Genomic DNA, 16812 nt, shown 5'->3' with positions numbered 1-16812 from the left:
TAGGAAAGGGGAAAAAGTGGATTTTTTGGAGGAAATAGGAAGCAAAAAATGAGGATTTTTTTCAGAACATGTTGTATTTCTCTTGACATTTTCTCCCCAGGGTGATGGCAACCCTTTGTTGATGCCCATGAGCCACAAACACCAATTGTTTTGGGGAGCATGACTGGCCCTGGCCCTGAACACTGTAGCCATTCATGGGCGCTGCCTCCAGGGCTCACAGGGACCTTTATCCCTGCAGGGAAAATGGAATTTTCCTCGGGGACAGAAGCAACAAAGCCCAAGGGGGAAAATGAGCCCGTTCAGCAGGGATTTGTCCCATCTTGGGCAGGGCAAGGCAGGAGTGTAGGGAAGTCCCCTCTTCCCTCAACCAAAGGCAGGTGATGACATTTCTTGGGTTTTTGGGGCTTGTGGTTGTGCTTTATGGATTTGAGGTTGATTTTTCTCTTAATCTCACTAGGTCAAGAGGGCATGGTGCTTTTCTTAAAGTAGTGTTGGTGTTTTTATGATGATTTTCTGTTAAAAATCCCCATTAGTTCTGTATGCATTGATGGGTTATGTCTGTGGGATGCAAACATGGCAAAATATTGTGATTTTAGGCAGAAGAGGAGCTTTCCAAGCTGCTTTCAGCACCTCCAATCAATAATGAGTGATGCAGCACATAAATGTCACAGGCAGCAATGCATCTGCAGAATTGGTGGCACCAGGGATTTGCTGCTTAGGGCTTTGCAGCAGTTGAGCAGGAGCTAATAAATTATCAGAGGTATTAAAGAGATTCTGTTAATTTGCTGGGCTGAAAAGAAACAACACTCACAAAGCACACAGGCATGTGTGTAATTTCCAGCTCTGTGTTTAAGAAGTCCCATGAGGATCTCTTAAAACCACCAGGTGTTTTCTGGCTTTTTAAATCTCATCCAAACAATTGCATCTTGTGGCTGCTCTCTGATCAGTGTTTCAAAGCTGTAACTCTTGTCTGATTGCAACACAGGATGTTTGGCAATAGGAAATTGGGAAAACTCCTTCAAATAGCTTCAAACCTAAGGCGTGGTAAATACAGAATTAATTCTGCTTGTATCACGATAGTAAATAGTGGCAATTGGTAAATGTAGTAAAATTAATTTTGGGGTCGTTGGGGCAGCAGTGTTGGTGTGTTCTTTAGTTTGGATTTTTTAAAATTTGTTTTAATTATGACCAAATTTAAATAATTGAGCAAGATTTGTGTTTATGGTAGCAATGCCCTGGTGTTGTTGGATCCCAAAATGAGGATTTTTCCATACAGCCCATTTTGCTCCTGGATTCCTTGAGAGGTCTTAATTTCATCTCATTTTTCCCCTCTTCATGCAAGCAGGTATCAAACATGTTTATGCTGATGTGGCTTTGTGTAGGAAGAATGGGCAAACAAGGCATCCCCTGTTTATGAATGTCTGGAATGCTGAAATCATCTGTGTGCTTTGTTTCCAAGCAAACAAAGTCGGGACAATGGGGGAAGGATCTTGTTATTGGTCCTCTGGGATGCTCCCCCTGCATTTTATTTTGGAATAGGCTTTAATATATCTGACCTGATACCCTGGGCAGGATAAGAAAATTCCAAGTGGATTGCTAGCTTGCTTTATTTTGGGAATGTCTCTGCTGGTGTTGTTTGAGACTGTCTTGTGTCTGTCCATGAGCTTTTGGCCAGGTGGGATCAAACATTTAAAATCTCTTCCAGATCTTCCACTTGGATCTGGAATGGATGAGAAACCTTCAAAATCCTGGATCCTAGAGAGGCCTAAAATAATATCATGACCTTGTGATCCAGACATCCAAATCCAATTTATTTCTCCTGTCACCCTCACATAAGATCATTTATTCAGAGGGCGCCTGGCAAAGCTTTATCTGCAATGCAGTTTGGTGTTAGCTGGATGCCCTGGAGCAGGCAGGGATCCCTCCCAGGAAATCACTGGGATAATTTCCCTCCAGCCTGGTTTAAGTGAGCAGGTTTGGAGTGTTTTCTGAGGCTGTTTTTCCAGGAGAAGGAGCAGCTCTAGCTGGGAATTCTGAGCAGTGTGGGTGGGCTGTGCCTGGCCCTTGTTCTCCCTCATTTTTGGGAGAGACCTCCTGGCTGTTGATGTCTTCATTGATGTAATTTTTACTGAGAGCATCTAAAAGGAAAATTCTGCTGGTTTTCATTGTCCTGTCCTGGCGTTTCTGCAAAACAAATGGAACAAATGTGTTGCCTGTTGTTGCCGAGCTGACCTCGGTTGCCCGCGGCCCACGAGGAACCGACTGAGGCTGTGCAGGCTGGGCCGCAGCAAGGCCTGGGCTGGGCTGGGGATGAAATATTTACTGTGCTGGGAAATAATTCATGGAACTGGGGTGAGCCACTTATGTGTGAGGATGTGGAGCTGCTGGAGTGATGCAGAGGAGATGCTCTGAGGGCTGGAGCCAGGCTGAGAGCTGGGAATGTTCACCTGGAGAGGAAAAGGCTCCAGGGAGAGCTCAGAGCCTAAAGGAGAGCTGGAGAGGGACTGGGGACAAGGGATGGAGGGACAGGACACCGGGAATGGCTTCACCCAGAGGGCAGGGATGGATGGGATTTTGGGAAGGAATTTTTGGCTGGCACACAGAAACTGTGGCTGCCCAAAAGCATCCAAGGCCTTTCTGAGCTGCTGGATTCCCTGTTGTTCGTGGCTGAATCCATCTGTGCAGGCACATCTGACCTGGAGTTCAGAGTTCTGGAGAGAAAAGTTCATCTGAAGGACAGGCTCTGTTATTGGAGCCTTTCAGAAGCAACCAAGTCACAGAGGGTGTTTTCTTCATGGAAAACCAGAGCCTGTGCCAAAAGCTGGGCATAACTCTGCCCCATTGAAGGGGTGGGAGCTGATGGAGAATCCAGTCTGCTTCTGGATTAAATCCTTGTCATTTGTGGAGTCCCCTCTGTGAAAATGTGTCATGCACTGGATGTGCTGACAGAATCCCTGCCCTTGTCATCCTCAACCCTGAGCAGCTCCTGGAGCTCTCTGAACATTTACAGTCATTTCACCATTATAAGCCGCACCATTTTGACTAAAATTTTGGTCCGAACCCAAAGTGCGGCTTTTAATCAGGTGCGGCTGATATATGGACAAAGAACGAAAAGTGCTGTTTTAGTTTGGAGGACAGGTGTCTGCTGAGAAAGGCAGGAGCTTCTCTTTGAAATGGAGAATGTAAACCCCCTCCCTCCAAATTATTGTAATTTTGAAATCAAGGGGCTTTCAGGCAAAGATATGGGAATTAGGAATAACAGTTCTTTACTAGGGAAATTAATACAGAAATACAGAATTACAAAGAACAAACCCCAAACCCTGACACAGTCAGAGTACAGCCTGACACCCGTCAGGCAGGGTGTTGGCAGCAGTCCCATTCCATGGTGGCTGCATCCTCCTGCAGTGACAGATGTGGCTCAGCTGGAGCAGTGCTCCTGTACAAGGTGCAGTTTCCCTCCGGAGCTCCAGTGGGGATGTGGAGAAATCCGGTTTTCCTCTGGAGTCCAGTGGAGAAAGGGGCTCCCTTAGTGTCCCAAACCTCTGTTTTTATCTTGGTAAGAAATGTTGGGCTCTTCCCCCTGGCTGGAGCAGCTCCCAATGAGATGCAGTAATTTTATCAGTCCCACAGTGGGACTCAATGGCCATGAGCAGAAAATGACTGGCTGGAGGAAGGATGGGTTGTGAAAAGATAAAGAACAATGCCCTGCCTGGTTTCAATGGATGACCCATTAGCAGAATATCTCCCATGAAGATAAGGATCACTGCCCCACCCTCAACAGATGGTGACAGAACAGATACCTTTTATCACACTCTGTATTGTAACGTGCAGCTTATAATCAGGTGTGGCTTATATATGGACAAAGAATGAAAAGTTGCTGCACCTGGAAGTGCGGCTTATAATTGTGAAATTACTGTACCCACATCCATTTTGCATTCCAGCTTGGAGTTGAACAGCTCCTTCCTCATCAGAATTTGCAGAACAGTGAGAGTCTTGTGTTTTTGTGAGGAGTTTTTATCCATTTTTTGTTTCAGCCTCCCACCAGTGGTTTTTGTTTGGATTTCTGGCTGCTTATCCAGCCTTTGAACAGGAATATCTGAGTGATCCTGGAGCCAGCAGGAGTCATGACTTGGGGAGTTCACTGTTTCTTTTGGGATCATTGTGCTGAAGAATGGCTGAAATAAGCAAAAATTGATAAAAATCTGAGGTTTTATCTGCCACATTGAACAAATAATGGTTATGGCTTCTGCAGGAAGGTCTTAAGATAGCAGCATCCAAGCAAAAAGGTCAAAATCCCTGTAGGACATACCCAGAATCTTCAAATGAAGGAAATTTTATGTAAATGCAAACAAGAAAAGCTCCCTGAGGGCAATAACTTTTAATTTATCCCCTCAGTGTTGCAGAAAACAAACTTGGAACCAATTTCTTCTCCTTGAAGCATCTCTGGAGGATGCTGTCCTTCCTGTGCACTTGTTCAAGGGAAAATCCTCTCACTTGGCTTGATATGTGAAGTTGGAAGGCAGAGAAGCAGTTTATTCACATCATGTTAATCCTAAAAAATAAAGGAAAAAAAGGCTGTATGGGTGAACTTGGCATCACAGTATTTTATAATAAAAATTGACAGTTGTGGGGTGAACTCACATCTCCTGTGCATCATGAAGTACCAAAACAACTCTGTGAGTTTTGCTGGGGTTTGGGGCTGGGGAAGGGCTGGCAGGATGGAGATGAGGGTGATAATCAAACATTTCCTGCTGCTGAGCTGTGTGATTGTAAGAAACTCCCTGGTTTAAAACTCAGTGCCTCAGAAAGGAGAGATTGTGTGTGCTTATCTGGAAGTTCCCTTTCCTCCAGGCTGATAACATTCTGAGGAGAGTAAAAATAGGAATTGCCATCCCCAGCCCGGTGTTATCGCTTGGGGAACAGCTTTTCTATCGCTCCAGCTGATGGAAAAATATATTCCTGTAATAATACTGAGCACAATCTCTGGTGTTGGTGAAGTAGAGCTGCATTATATGGGATGTGGAAGGGGGAATTGAAGGAAATTCCCTCTTCTCAGGGATCTGATGTGGATCCCAGGCTGCAGCAGGGTGGGAAGGGGGTTTGTACTCCTGTTCCCATCACACTCAGCAGAATTATTGTGAGGTCTGTGTAATCCTTGAGTATCCAGGTGGGGGTGAGAGCAGGAGCTGCCCTTCCCTGGCTCCATCAGGAGCTGCCTCCCCCATCCCACTCTTCCTGGTCTGCTTATCTTCCCTTTTGTCCCCAAGAGCCAGGATGGGACAGATTTTTGGACAGGAAAAATTAAAAACCAACCAGAGTAGATAGGTGAAGCTGAAATAAATGAACTACTACTGTTGTTTTGTCTGTCTGAGTGAAGGATCTTTTGGTTATATCAATGTCTTCTTCCAGAAGAATTTTTCTTCCAAAAATTAACAGGTTTCTGCCTGTTCTCAGCTACTTATTCATGCCCCTGAGCTGCTGCTCTCTGAGGATGTAGAACTTTTTTTTTTTTGTGGACTGTAAATCCCATCAGGGAAATGTTTCCTTCTGCAGGGCCCTTCCCATCCTAACTTTAAAATGAATTCATTTCTTTTAACCCAGATATTTTCCTTGCCTGGCACAGCAAACACTGGTGCAGGGTGGCTGGGGGAGCTCTCAGCACAGAGGGAGGGGACAAGAGAGGAAGGTTGGAAAACAGAAATCTTTGATCTTGGTGATGTTTCTGTGCTGTTTGTGTTTCTGCACGTGCTGCACGCTGGTTTTTCCAGTGCTGGGAGCTTTGTGTGACAGTGAAAAGAACATTCCCTAATGCTGTGGGGTGTTGGGGTGGCTGTGGGGGGGTTTAGATGGCTTTGGGGTGAGTATGGGGTGTTTTAGGTGGCTGTGGGATGTTTTAGAGGGCTGTGGGGTGTTTCAGGGGACTATGAGGTGTTTCAGATGGCTTTTAGGTGGCATTAGGGTGGCATTTTTAGGGTGTTTCAGATGGCTGTGGGGTGTTCTAGATAGATATGTGGTGGCTGTGGGGTGTTTTAAGTGGCTTTTGTGTGCTTTTAGATGTTTATGGGATATTTTAGATGCCTGATGGCTCTGGGGTGCTTTATATGGCTGTGGTGTGGTTTAGATGGTTATGGGATTGCCATGGAAGGGTTTAGATGGTTATGGGATTGTTGTGGAGTGGTTTAGATGGTCATGGGGTGGTTTAGATGGTTATGGGATTGCCATCAGGTGGTTTAGATGGTTATGGGGTGGCTTACATAGTTCTGGGACTATCATGAGGTGGTTTAGGTGGCTTTGGTGTGGTTTAGGTGTCTGTGGGGTAGTGTAGATGGTTATAGAATTGCCATGGAGTGGTTTAGAATGGTTATGGGGTGGTTTGAATGGTTATGGGATTGCCATGAGCTGCTTTAGGTGGCTGTGGGGTGCTTTAGGTGGCTGTGGGATGCTTCAGATGGTTATGGGGTGGTTTAGCTGTTATGAGATTGCCATGGGGTGGTTTAATGGCTATAGGATTGCCATGGGGTGCTTCAGATGGTTATGGGGTGCTCTAGATGGTTAAGGGGTGGCCCATATGGCTGCACAGGAATTTGTTGCTTTCCCTGGATGTCCCATTTGAGAGCAGGGAGCTTGTCCTGTTTGTGCTCCTTGTCACATCCCCTGTCCCAGGGGAGCTGCCTTGGTCCCAGGATCCTGTCAGGGTGACAATTCCACCAAACCCCGATTTATTTCCTGACATTTCAAGTTGTTTCCAGGGTGTTCTGCGCCACAGATTGGCGCACAACTGAGTCACCAAGTTTTCTCCTGTTGATCTATTAAATAACTCCTGAAAACTCTTCATTAACAAATACACCCTGACTATTTAAAGAAAAAAAACCCAAAAAACCTTTCCTCTGTGCACATCTCCTGTTATCCTCTCAGAATTCCAGTTCCTCCTGCGATCCAGAGGCGGATCCAGAGCTCCTAAAGCAGAACCCAAAAGTGTTTCCTGCAAACACCCATCCCTTGTGAAGCAGTATTTACATAAAACATGCTGACACCACTTGGGGAGATGGAGTAGGATGCTTTCTCAGCTGTTGAAATTTGCACACGAGATGGAAGATGTTTTGATTAAAAGAAGGGTTAGCTGAATATTTTTTTTCCCATTTATTCCCATGTGTCAAAATCAAAGCAGAGTTTCTCCAGGCGTTTTGCCCATTTTCTTTCCTTTTTTTTTTTGTTCCTCTTGTTCAGTTGTTTGGATTCTTTCCCTCAAGGTTGGGATTTTTGTGTTTTGTTTTTTTTTCTCATAGCTGAGGAATTCAGTTATTTAAGGAGACAAATACATATTAAAATGCCTTTTAGACAGAAATAAACATTATGACTGGGTTTAGCTTCCTGTTTATTTTGGGGAGAGTTTGTAAATTCATTCTGGAATTTATTGGATAGGCAATAGTGAACTGGGTACAGGCAGGGGGAAAACAGGGAGATTTTCCAGGCAATGTCCTCCTGCTGGAGGAACAGAAAAAGAGAGCAGTAATAATTTTATTTTAGTTGTGCACATTTTCCTTCCTTGTGACTTCTCCAATCTGAAGCCATTCTTGTGATAACATTTCCCTACGTGTTACTTAGTTGATTTTTTTTTTTTTTTTTTTGAGCTGCATTTCTAAAGCCTCCTGTCAAGGAGGAGAACTCCACCTTTCCTAATCAGCACTGAAACGAGTTCTTAAAAGCCTGAAATGGAATCTTGTCTCCTCTCCCCTGCAGTGAGCAGGATCTTTGCCTTTGTCGTTCCTTTATTATTTGCTGTGCGCGGGTGCGAGCGCCTCTGGCCACTGAGAAACTGGAGCAAAAGCTTTTTTTAGCAACTAGAGCAGAATTTTCATAATAAACCTGATCTCGTGCCTCCTTTGGGGAGAATCAGGGAGGGGAGCTGGAATTAGGGAGGGTTGGGAGCGATGCAACTTCAAGGAGCTTCATCCTAAAAACTCTCCGTGGATTTGCTGCCGCTGCCTGGATTAGAGGACCCTTTAATTTGCTTTTAATTAAAATGATTTTCATTTATTCTGTGCCTTCTTCAGAGGTCCCGAGGCGCCTCACAAACTTGTGATGTTGTATATAAACCACAAAATGCATATTCATGTGGGGCTGAGATTTCACCTGGAAGCTGAGGATTAAAGAGTTTTATTTTGTTTTTTAAATTGTTGTTTCAGAGCCTCAGATCCCAGTTACAGAGCAGCTTTTCAAGCACTCTTGTTGTACATGTTCTCAATGAGTTGTAGTCCAAAGTGTAAACACTGCCCTTCCATAAATAGCTTATCTGGGTACTATATTTAAATAGCCAGGGCTTTGTTTTTGCAACCTCATTCAGTGGGAAAGCAAAAAAAAAAAAAAAATCATGTAAATACCTTTTTCTTTCTGTATTTTTTTTCAAAAAGGAAATGCACCTATGGCAGAAAATTCCCAAAGGAAATGATGGATTAAAATGCAAAGTCTTGCACAGCTTGTAAATAGTTATGTTAATTATCTTTTAAGTAGTTGACCTTAATACAATGTAGATATTATAAAATGAAGAGACTGCTACAATTTAATTGTGTAATCCACAATAACTACTAAGGAGGAGAAGAAATAGGGCTTTTTTTTTTTTTTTTACTTTTTAAAATGAATTTTCTGGTGGTTTCTTTCTTTTTTGGTTATTTGCTGAGGCAGAAACCCTGGATCAGCACAGGAACCTGAGGAAATCCAAGGGATATTATGGACAATGCAATTTTAGGGATGAATTTATGTCCCAGCTGAGGTGGCAGAGGAGCAACAGAGGGGGAAGTTGGCAGGAGCAAGGAATTTTTCCAGAGCCTTGAAAAGTTGCTACATTCTCATTTTGGGAGGAGAACAAATCCTAGAGGAGATTGAGATTATTTGATTTTTTTTTTTTTTTTTTTTAATGTTCCTGTGGGATGAGGGTTGGACTCTTCTCCCAAGGAACAAGGGACAGCACAAGAGGAAATGACCTCAAGTTGTGCCAGGGAAGTTTAGGTTGGATATTTGGGAAAAATCCTTTATGGAAAGGAATTGCAGCCCTGGCAGTGCTGGAGCCCCCATCCCTGAATTTAAAAGGATTTAAAAGTCCTGTGGTTGTGGCACTTGGGGACATGGGGCAGTGCTGGCCTTGGGGGCCGTGGTTGGACTTGATGATCTTGGAGGGTTTTTCCACCCTAAACAATTCCATGATTCTGTGAGTTTGGACAGCTCTGATTTAGGGCTGGAACATTTTGTAAGGGCTCTTGAGGCAGAATTTCCCCTTGTGCTTTCAGGCAATTGTAGAAATTTAAGGATTGTGCCATGAGCTTTTCATGTCTGGTGTTCAAGAGGGAAAACCAGAACCAAGTCATTAAGGACAGTATAAAGATGGTTATTTCCTAATAAAGTATCTTGAAAAAAAAATGGCTTTTCTGCTCTCAAAGAAGAAAACCTGAAAGTTTTGCTTGCTTACAGAGTGTCTGAAATTCCTGTGTTCAGTTTTGGGGAAGCCAAAGGCCCTTTTTGAGGATGTCACAGCACAACAGTGAGCAGCAGCTTTTGCCATAATACTCTTTTTGTTCCCTCCATGAATGCAGCAGTGTTTGCTGCCGTGGAGGAGCTGCTCAGGAGGAGGTCACAGAGGTTTCAGACCCTTCAGCATTTGCAGAGCATGAGAATTTTGGGGGTTTTTTAGGATTTAACTTTGAAATGTTGCAGCCTATGCATAGGCAGGGACACCTTCCACCATCCCAGGTTGCTCCAAGCCCTGTCCAGCCTGGCCTTGGACCCTGCCAGGGATGGGGCAGCACCTGAGTATTTCATTTTGAGGCTTTGGGGTTTGTTGTGTCCTCTCCTGGAGCTGTTTCCTGATGCTTGGATCTTCCTTCATGTCTGCAGTGGATTTTTTCCAATGAGAAGTTACTTTCAAACTTTGGCCTGAGAATCCATGGATTTCTGTTCTGTAGAAATACATTAGGCTGTAGAAAAACTGTGTATTCAAAGTACTTGGAAAGTAAAGCTGGGCAGGCCTTTAATTTCTTTATTTTTAATGGGCTCTTATATTGAGTAAAAGTTAAAAAGCATCTTATGGAGCCACTGTGTTCTGTTGCTCTGTAAATAAAAACTGACTGGTTTGGGGCTGTGTTCAGGGTGATTCTTGTGGGATTTTAGGCTGTTGGGAGGATGGAGTTGGCAGCATCCATCCACACCCAGCTTTGAGGGCCAATTTATGCCTTTGTGGTGAGAGCCCACAACAGCTGGGTGTTTGAAATGACTTTGAAGCCATCTGTGTTGCATCTCTGTGTTCCATTGTTTCACCAGCCCAGATGCTGGGAAATGACTGAGAGGAGTTGGAGCTCCAGTACAAATTGTTATTCTGGTGGAAATGTGGATTGTGTGGAGTTCTGGGGAGGTTGGAGGCAATAGGGGAACATCAAACACCCCAATCTGCAGCTGAGGGGGACCCCAAATGCTGTGAGAGCCCTCTGCTCTCCATCCCTGTCCTGGTGCTACCACCCTGTGGTGTCAGAGTGAACTGGGACCTCCAGGAAAATGGGAATTGGGCTGTGCTGCTGCCCAGGGAAGGTGTCAGCAGCAGATGAATGCTGTGGAAATCCCACTGCTGAGTCAGCTCCTGCTGTCCTCATGTGCAGCTTCAGGACAAGAGAAGTTCCTGGAAATGATAAAACCCTGCCAGGCTTCCCCAAAGCAGAGTTCCCTGGAGTTTTAAAGGTGAGGGGCAGGTCCATGCAGAGGAGATTGCCAGGATAACCCAGGGAAGGTTTGGCCAGCTCAGCTCTGGAGTAGCTTCACCTCTTGCTCCTGAGTTTATCCAGAGCTGGAGATGCAGTGAGTGCCTCAGTGCTGTCATCTCAGTTCTGCATGGAAGGAAGTTCCTTAATGAGCACAGAGCAAAAGTCATTTTCATAATTACTGTTCTAAAAGACACTCACAGAATACTGATGAATTTGCTTGACAGTTCCTGGAAAACCCAAACCAAAGCCCAGCTTTCCACAGAAGATTGGCCTGAGTGGTGTCCAGAGCTCGTTGCCAAGCTCAGCTTTGCTGTGACCAGCTTTAAAATCACTTGGAAGGTTTCTTGCAGGGCATGCAGCCTTTTTAGTGGAAGCAATTAATTCATGTCAGGTGGAAATGGGGGCTTAAAAAAATATTTTGGGATACAAATAAACCGGATCCAAGCATTGATTTGTTTATTTGATGTTTTGAGGAGAGGCTGTGGAGTCTTTGGGATGTAATTGCACTCCTGTCAGGGAGCATCCAGGCTGAGCTGTCTGCATTTCTGCTGCTGTGACTTGTGCTGGCATTTGCAAGCTCATCTCCCTCGGGTGCTTGAGGCAAATGGTCAAAACATCAGCAATTGCAGCCTGCTGGAATAACTGAGGCTTGTAAAGCTTTTTATATTCATCAAAAAGCAATTTCTGTTGGGGTTTTTTAAACACTAAGTGCAAGGGCTGGATGTTGGTTAACATAGTCCTGATTTTGTATTCTGTGTGCATCCAAAACATCCTAACAAACATCCTTAGGACATCAAAACCCTGGAAAACATGCAAAGCCTGACCTCTGAACACTGTGTTTTCTTCCTGTTTACATTGGCCCAGACCCTTAAAAAAGGCTTTATTTTGTTGTGCAGGCAATTAGTAAATACACTCCCATCTGTGGAAGCTTGTGTGAGGTAGATATTGAAACTTGGCACAGTTCTGCAGACTCCTGACCTTCCAGGAGCTCATTCAGGACTTTGGGTTGATAACATCATCCCATCACTGCCGGCAAGGGCGGTCCAGACACGATCTGTGCTGCACTGGGAGCAAATCTGCAGGCAGATTGGCCCAGCAGCTGCTCCTTTCAGTGCAAACATCAGAGGGAGTCTTTGCACATCCTTTTCCAGCTGTGGAGCTGAGCAGCACCTCTGGCTGAGGTTGAATGGCAGATGGCTGGGCTGGGAGCAGCTGCTGTGCTGGAGGGCAGGGATGCTCTGCACAGGGACACCCAAAAACCTCCTGGGGCTGGCCAGGGACAAAGTCAAGGTGAGGGTGATGCCTTGAGAGGCTGCCTGGAACAAGTGGTAAAGGAATGAAGTAGGGATTTGTTAAAACCCTTCCAAGGATTCACCTTGGGCAGTGCCAGAGCCCAGCACTCCCCCCAGGATGGGCTCAGAGTCAGGAGTTTCACACTTTGATCAGTTGTGTTCCATCCCCACCTTGGGTTCATTGTGCAATCCCAGCCCCGGGCTCTGCAGTCCCACCCTCCCAGATTCTCTCCTCAATTCCCTGTTTGCACTTTTTGGGGCTGGAGCTGCAGCCTGTCCTTGGTTCTGGGGCTGGAAAAGGATTTTGTGTGCCTGAGCTGGGAGAACCTGGAACACTTTATATGAGTTCAGAGTTATATCCTAATTCAGCACAGAATCTGGAAGGTATCAAAGCTAAAACTTAAGGCATCGTTTCCCCCCTCTCAGCAGCTCCTGTTTGTCCTTCCAGAGAACCCAAGACTTCTGTGAAGAGCAACCTGGAGGAGAAGGGCAAGGGCTGAGCTGGGGAGCAAAGTCATGGAGAACACAAAATTGAGTTCTAGCCCAAAGTGCAAAACAAAAAAACTGGTTCTGTGAGGGCAAATTGCAGCTGGATTTATGGGGAGAAGAAAATTCCCTGTGAGGGTGGTGTGCAGGAGCCTTGGGGCTGCAGCATCCTCTCCTCAGGATATTGGGCAGGATGATCCCAAAAGTTCTTCTCAGCCTCACCCTTGGTGTCTCATGGAGCATTTCTGTCCACCTGAAATCCTCTGCAGGAGGCTCTGCATGAAAGGAAGTGACTTGTTGCTGCTAATTGTGAATTAAGGGAAAAAAAGAGTCCTTGGAATGACTTAGGAGAGGGGATTCCCATCTGTGGGCAGCTACAGCTGCACTTAGGCACAGTCAGTGTTACTCCAAAATGCTGGAGGCCCTGACACTTCTTATCATCAGTGGGCTTAATTTGTGCATTATTTTTAATAATTATCATTAATCTAAGCAAATTTCTGGCATTGCTTTCAGAGTCTGTATTGCCAGAATAGTGGGACTGCTCACAGCAGTGCTTGTGCTGTTCTGGGGGAGTTCACTGCCTTAAAACATCCTGTGCTTACAGCCTTTCACTCAATTACATTTTCAGTTCACTCTCATGAAGCAGTTGTGCTTTTTATGCTGCTGTTTTAACCATGCTGGTGCAGAGTGGGAGATCAGTTCTGTTGATTCAGAGGAAAGTAACATTTTACATTTATGCAGTGTTTAAATTATCAGTGTTTATTACAGACTGGAGGGCAAAGGGAGAGCTCAGTTTAAATGTGGAATGTTGTTTTCCTGTCATGGAAATCTGATCCATAGACTTAGTGAAGTAAAAACATCACTGCAGTCCATAGGTTAGGAATTTAAAGAAATAACTCAATTTTGGTCAAGTCAATGTATTGATCATTTAAAATGGTTAGATTTGTGGTTTTAGGGAAGGGATTCCCCTTTGCAGAACAGAAACCTCTGCAGGCATCAAGTACTGACAGAAAATCTGTTTAGGGATGAATCTTGCTAGAAGGAAGAGGTTGGAAAGCTGCACAGAAAGTTATGCAGATGAATTTGAAATTCTGTTCTGCTGGGAGAATCCTGCTGGGTTAGGAATGCTGGTGGATGAATCACTGGAAAAGCTCCTGTGGCCTCTTTTGGGCAATATTTGGAGAATTGCTGCAGTGCCAGTGCAGGGAGGTGTGGGGACAGCGTGGGCACAGCTCCCACCATCATACACCTGTTAGAAATACACATTACAGTACTGAATTTTCACTAATATTAGGCTGAATGCTGTATGTGTGCTGTTGAAATGGTTTTTAAGATGTAGTTTCTTTAGGAGTACTTTGTGGTAAGTGAACTGCCTGCTTGGTTGGATAAGACACCTGCTGTTGATGCTCCAGTACCAGCATGACTTCTGTAGAAATTGAAGACCACAGCCCAAATTAAGACTGATAAAAACAAATAAATTAAAACCAAACTGAGTGTCATTAACCCTGCCTGTCCGTCCTTTGCCCCAGCCCCTTTAAGGATGGAATTTCTTTAATTTCTGTTATCCAGGAGCCAGCACAGCTCCTTGTGGAGCAGCACTGTGAAAAGCAGTGAGTGTAAAGGGATTTATCTGCTCTCTGTTCGCCACCTGTGTCTCATGGTTAAAATACAAAAAAGTCAAGAACTTCAGTTTAATATTTTCTAGAAAGGATGTTTTGGATGTGTTCTCCATCACAGCATTATTTACAGTGGTTCTAGTTTGGGAAATAAGGAGAAAACCCCTCAGTGTCTTGCTGTTGCACATAAATTAATCTTTTTTTGTCATTACTCCTGAAGCAGAGGCTTTCCTTTACTACTGAAGAATCGACTTGAACATTGTTTATTAAAACACTCCCTGCAGGTCCATCTTCTGCTGGCTCAAAGTCACTTTAAAAAGGGCTTTGCCTTATCACAGTAGCACATCTTGGGAAGTCATTTAGTGAGCAAATTGCCAGTTAATTGCCTTGATCTGCTGGTGAGCAAGATGCTCAAAATGAGCTGTTCTTAATCATGATATCAGAATATCACTCCTGCTCCATTAATGAGCCTGCTGTGAAATAGGATATGTTTTTTAAGGAAGCGACTTAAGCTGATCTCGTTTGCTTTTTATTTTTAGTTAATGCCTTTAGTTGGTTTCCTGAAAGAATCAGAGCTCTGGGTGTGCGAGAGGGAAATGCAAAATTTCCAGGCTCAGTGGATGGTGACACTAAAGGATTTTCCATACAATAAATTTGGGGGTATCTCTCAGGATTTTAAGTTGATTGGAAGGGTTCTGTTCAGACATAGGGGGGTTCATTTCACAGGATGTTTATGATTTAATTTCACCTCTACAAAAGCACTTTATTTGTACTTGACCTGTGAACAGAAGATCCCTTGGGGAGCCAGTGTGGTTCCATTTTGTGTGGGTTTAGGGTCTGTTCTTATTTTGGGTTTTTATTTTTACGTGGGTTTATTTTTTATTTTATTTGGTTTTTTATTTTTTATGTGAGTTTTTATTTTTAAATGCTTTTTTTTGCAGAGTAGCGTTGACTTGGTGTTGACCTAAGTTTAGTGACCATGAATTTGGGTAATAATTAGACTTGGCTCTCTGCTCTCCAGAAATATATACTTTAAACCTCCTGAAATGCATACTTCAAATATATAAATTTAAAGTACATACAGAAATCTATCTATACATATATATATAGTTATGCAGCTTAGTTCTGTGATATGGCTAGAAAGTTTAGACAGTAAAATAGGTGCAAAATCAGCCAGGAATGAGTTATAATCCCATTATTTTGTCCAATTTATTTTTCAGTAATATGAGTGTGATTCTTTATTTGCCTTTCAGGAAAGGAATGTGGTACAGTTGGAATATTTAAGGATCCCAGGCTTGTTGAGGTTGGAAAGAGCTGTAAGATCATCAAGGCCAGCCATTCCTGCAGCATTGTCCATGTCCCCAAGTGCCACATCCACAAATCCCTCCAGGTCTGGGGATCCACCTCTGTGCCAGGGTTGGGAAAAACCTTTCCATGAAGAAATCTTCTCTGGTATTCAATTTAAACCTCTCCTGGCCCAGCCTGAGCCATTCCCTTTCCTCCTGTCCCTGTTCCCTGGGAGCAGAGCCCAGCCCTTGCCTGGTTCCTGTCAGGGATTTGTGGAATGAGAAAGTTCCCCCTGAGCCTCCTCCTCGAGTATGAAATAAATAGAATTTATTTCTAGGGATGTGGTTTCTGCTCAGAACTGAGCTCAGCTTTTTGAGACAGCTCCCTTGGAAAAGAATGGTTTTGAAAAGCAGATCCCAAGCACCAAATCCCTGTGCCCCAGGGCAAGCTTCCCTTCTGATGTGATGGGCAAGGCAGGGATGAGTTTCAGGCACAGACTGCAGAGCTGGGAGGAAATGCAGCTTCCTCCTCTTTCTCTCCCTGCAGATGGATATTTATATTTCTATACATATATTTTATTTTTTTTCCTTGTTGGAAAAGTGTGTGAGAAGCTCTCAGTGCCTCCCAAGGCTGAGATCTCTGGGATAATCCTCACTGGAGCAGGCAGCTCTGCTGGGTGAGCAAATTCTCCTCATTTTCCTCTCTTGATGGGAAGAGATTGACTTGGAGCTCACAAAATCAGAGCTACCAGGGCATGGCTTTGCAGCTGCCAGGACGATTTCTGGCCAGCACATCAGTTCAGCTCTTCCATCTACTGAGGCTTTGAGTTCAAAAATCTCCCTGAGACATCACATTTATCTGCTTTTTTCCCAATTGCTCCTCAATTAGCAATTGCCTTGAGGTGCTTAAACCCACAGAGCACAAGGGTGACCTCTCACCTCTCCTTTCCCCATCACCCTGCTCAAAATGAGCTGCTGTGGTTTCCCAGGATGTGATTTCCTTGCTTTTGTATATCCCAAAGGCTTGAAAAGAGCTTTGCCATCTCTCAGAGCATGATCTTGTTTCTTTCAAATGCCTGGAAACAGTTCTGCAGAGCCTGAAAATGTAAAATAATTGAAATTCTTCTGCCTGGGAGATAAAACCTGGTTGCTTTTTCCAGGGGGTTCTACTGTCTGAGCTTTGTGCATCTTTTCCAAACACAGAGTTTCTGCTCTTTCCTTCCTTTCCCTACACAGGTGAAGATGTGGAGATGGGGTTTGGATTGAATTTCCTGCAGTGTGTCCAAACTGGGGAGAGGGAGGAGAGCTGAGCCCCAGCTTCCCAGGCTGCTGTGGGATTCTGCTGGCAGAGCACTTGGAGGGAAGAGGGAAAATTGCAGAAAAAAAA

The 16812-nt window shown here is 44.4% G+C and overlaps 1 protein-coding gene across 2 annotated transcripts in view; it reads left to right on the top strand.

Annotated features, from left to right (window-relative positions):
* Positions 1–207: 207 nt before the first annotated feature.
* Positions 208–16812, top strand: part of PTPRE (protein tyrosine phosphatase receptor type E) — a 78787-nt gene continuing 62182 nt past the window's right edge. The window contains exon 1 of one of the 2 annotated variants that reach the window (XM_033066352.1): positions 208–377. In XM_033066352.1, the coding sequence (XP_032922243.1) occupies positions 244–377 (134 nt within the window). In that variant the 5' untranslated portion in view covers positions 208–243. The remainder of the gene's footprint in view (positions 378–16812) is intronic. The other variant, XM_033066353.1, reaches the window with a different exon arrangement.

Source organism: Catharus ustulatus, chromosome 8 (assembly GCF_009819885.2).
Source record: "Catharus ustulatus isolate bCatUst1 chromosome 8, bCatUst1.pri.v2, whole genome shotgun sequence".
Classification (NCBI taxonomy): Eukaryota; Metazoa; Chordata; class Aves; order Passeriformes; family Turdidae; genus Catharus; species Catharus ustulatus.
This window is presented reverse-complemented; position numbering and strand designations above follow the sequence as displayed.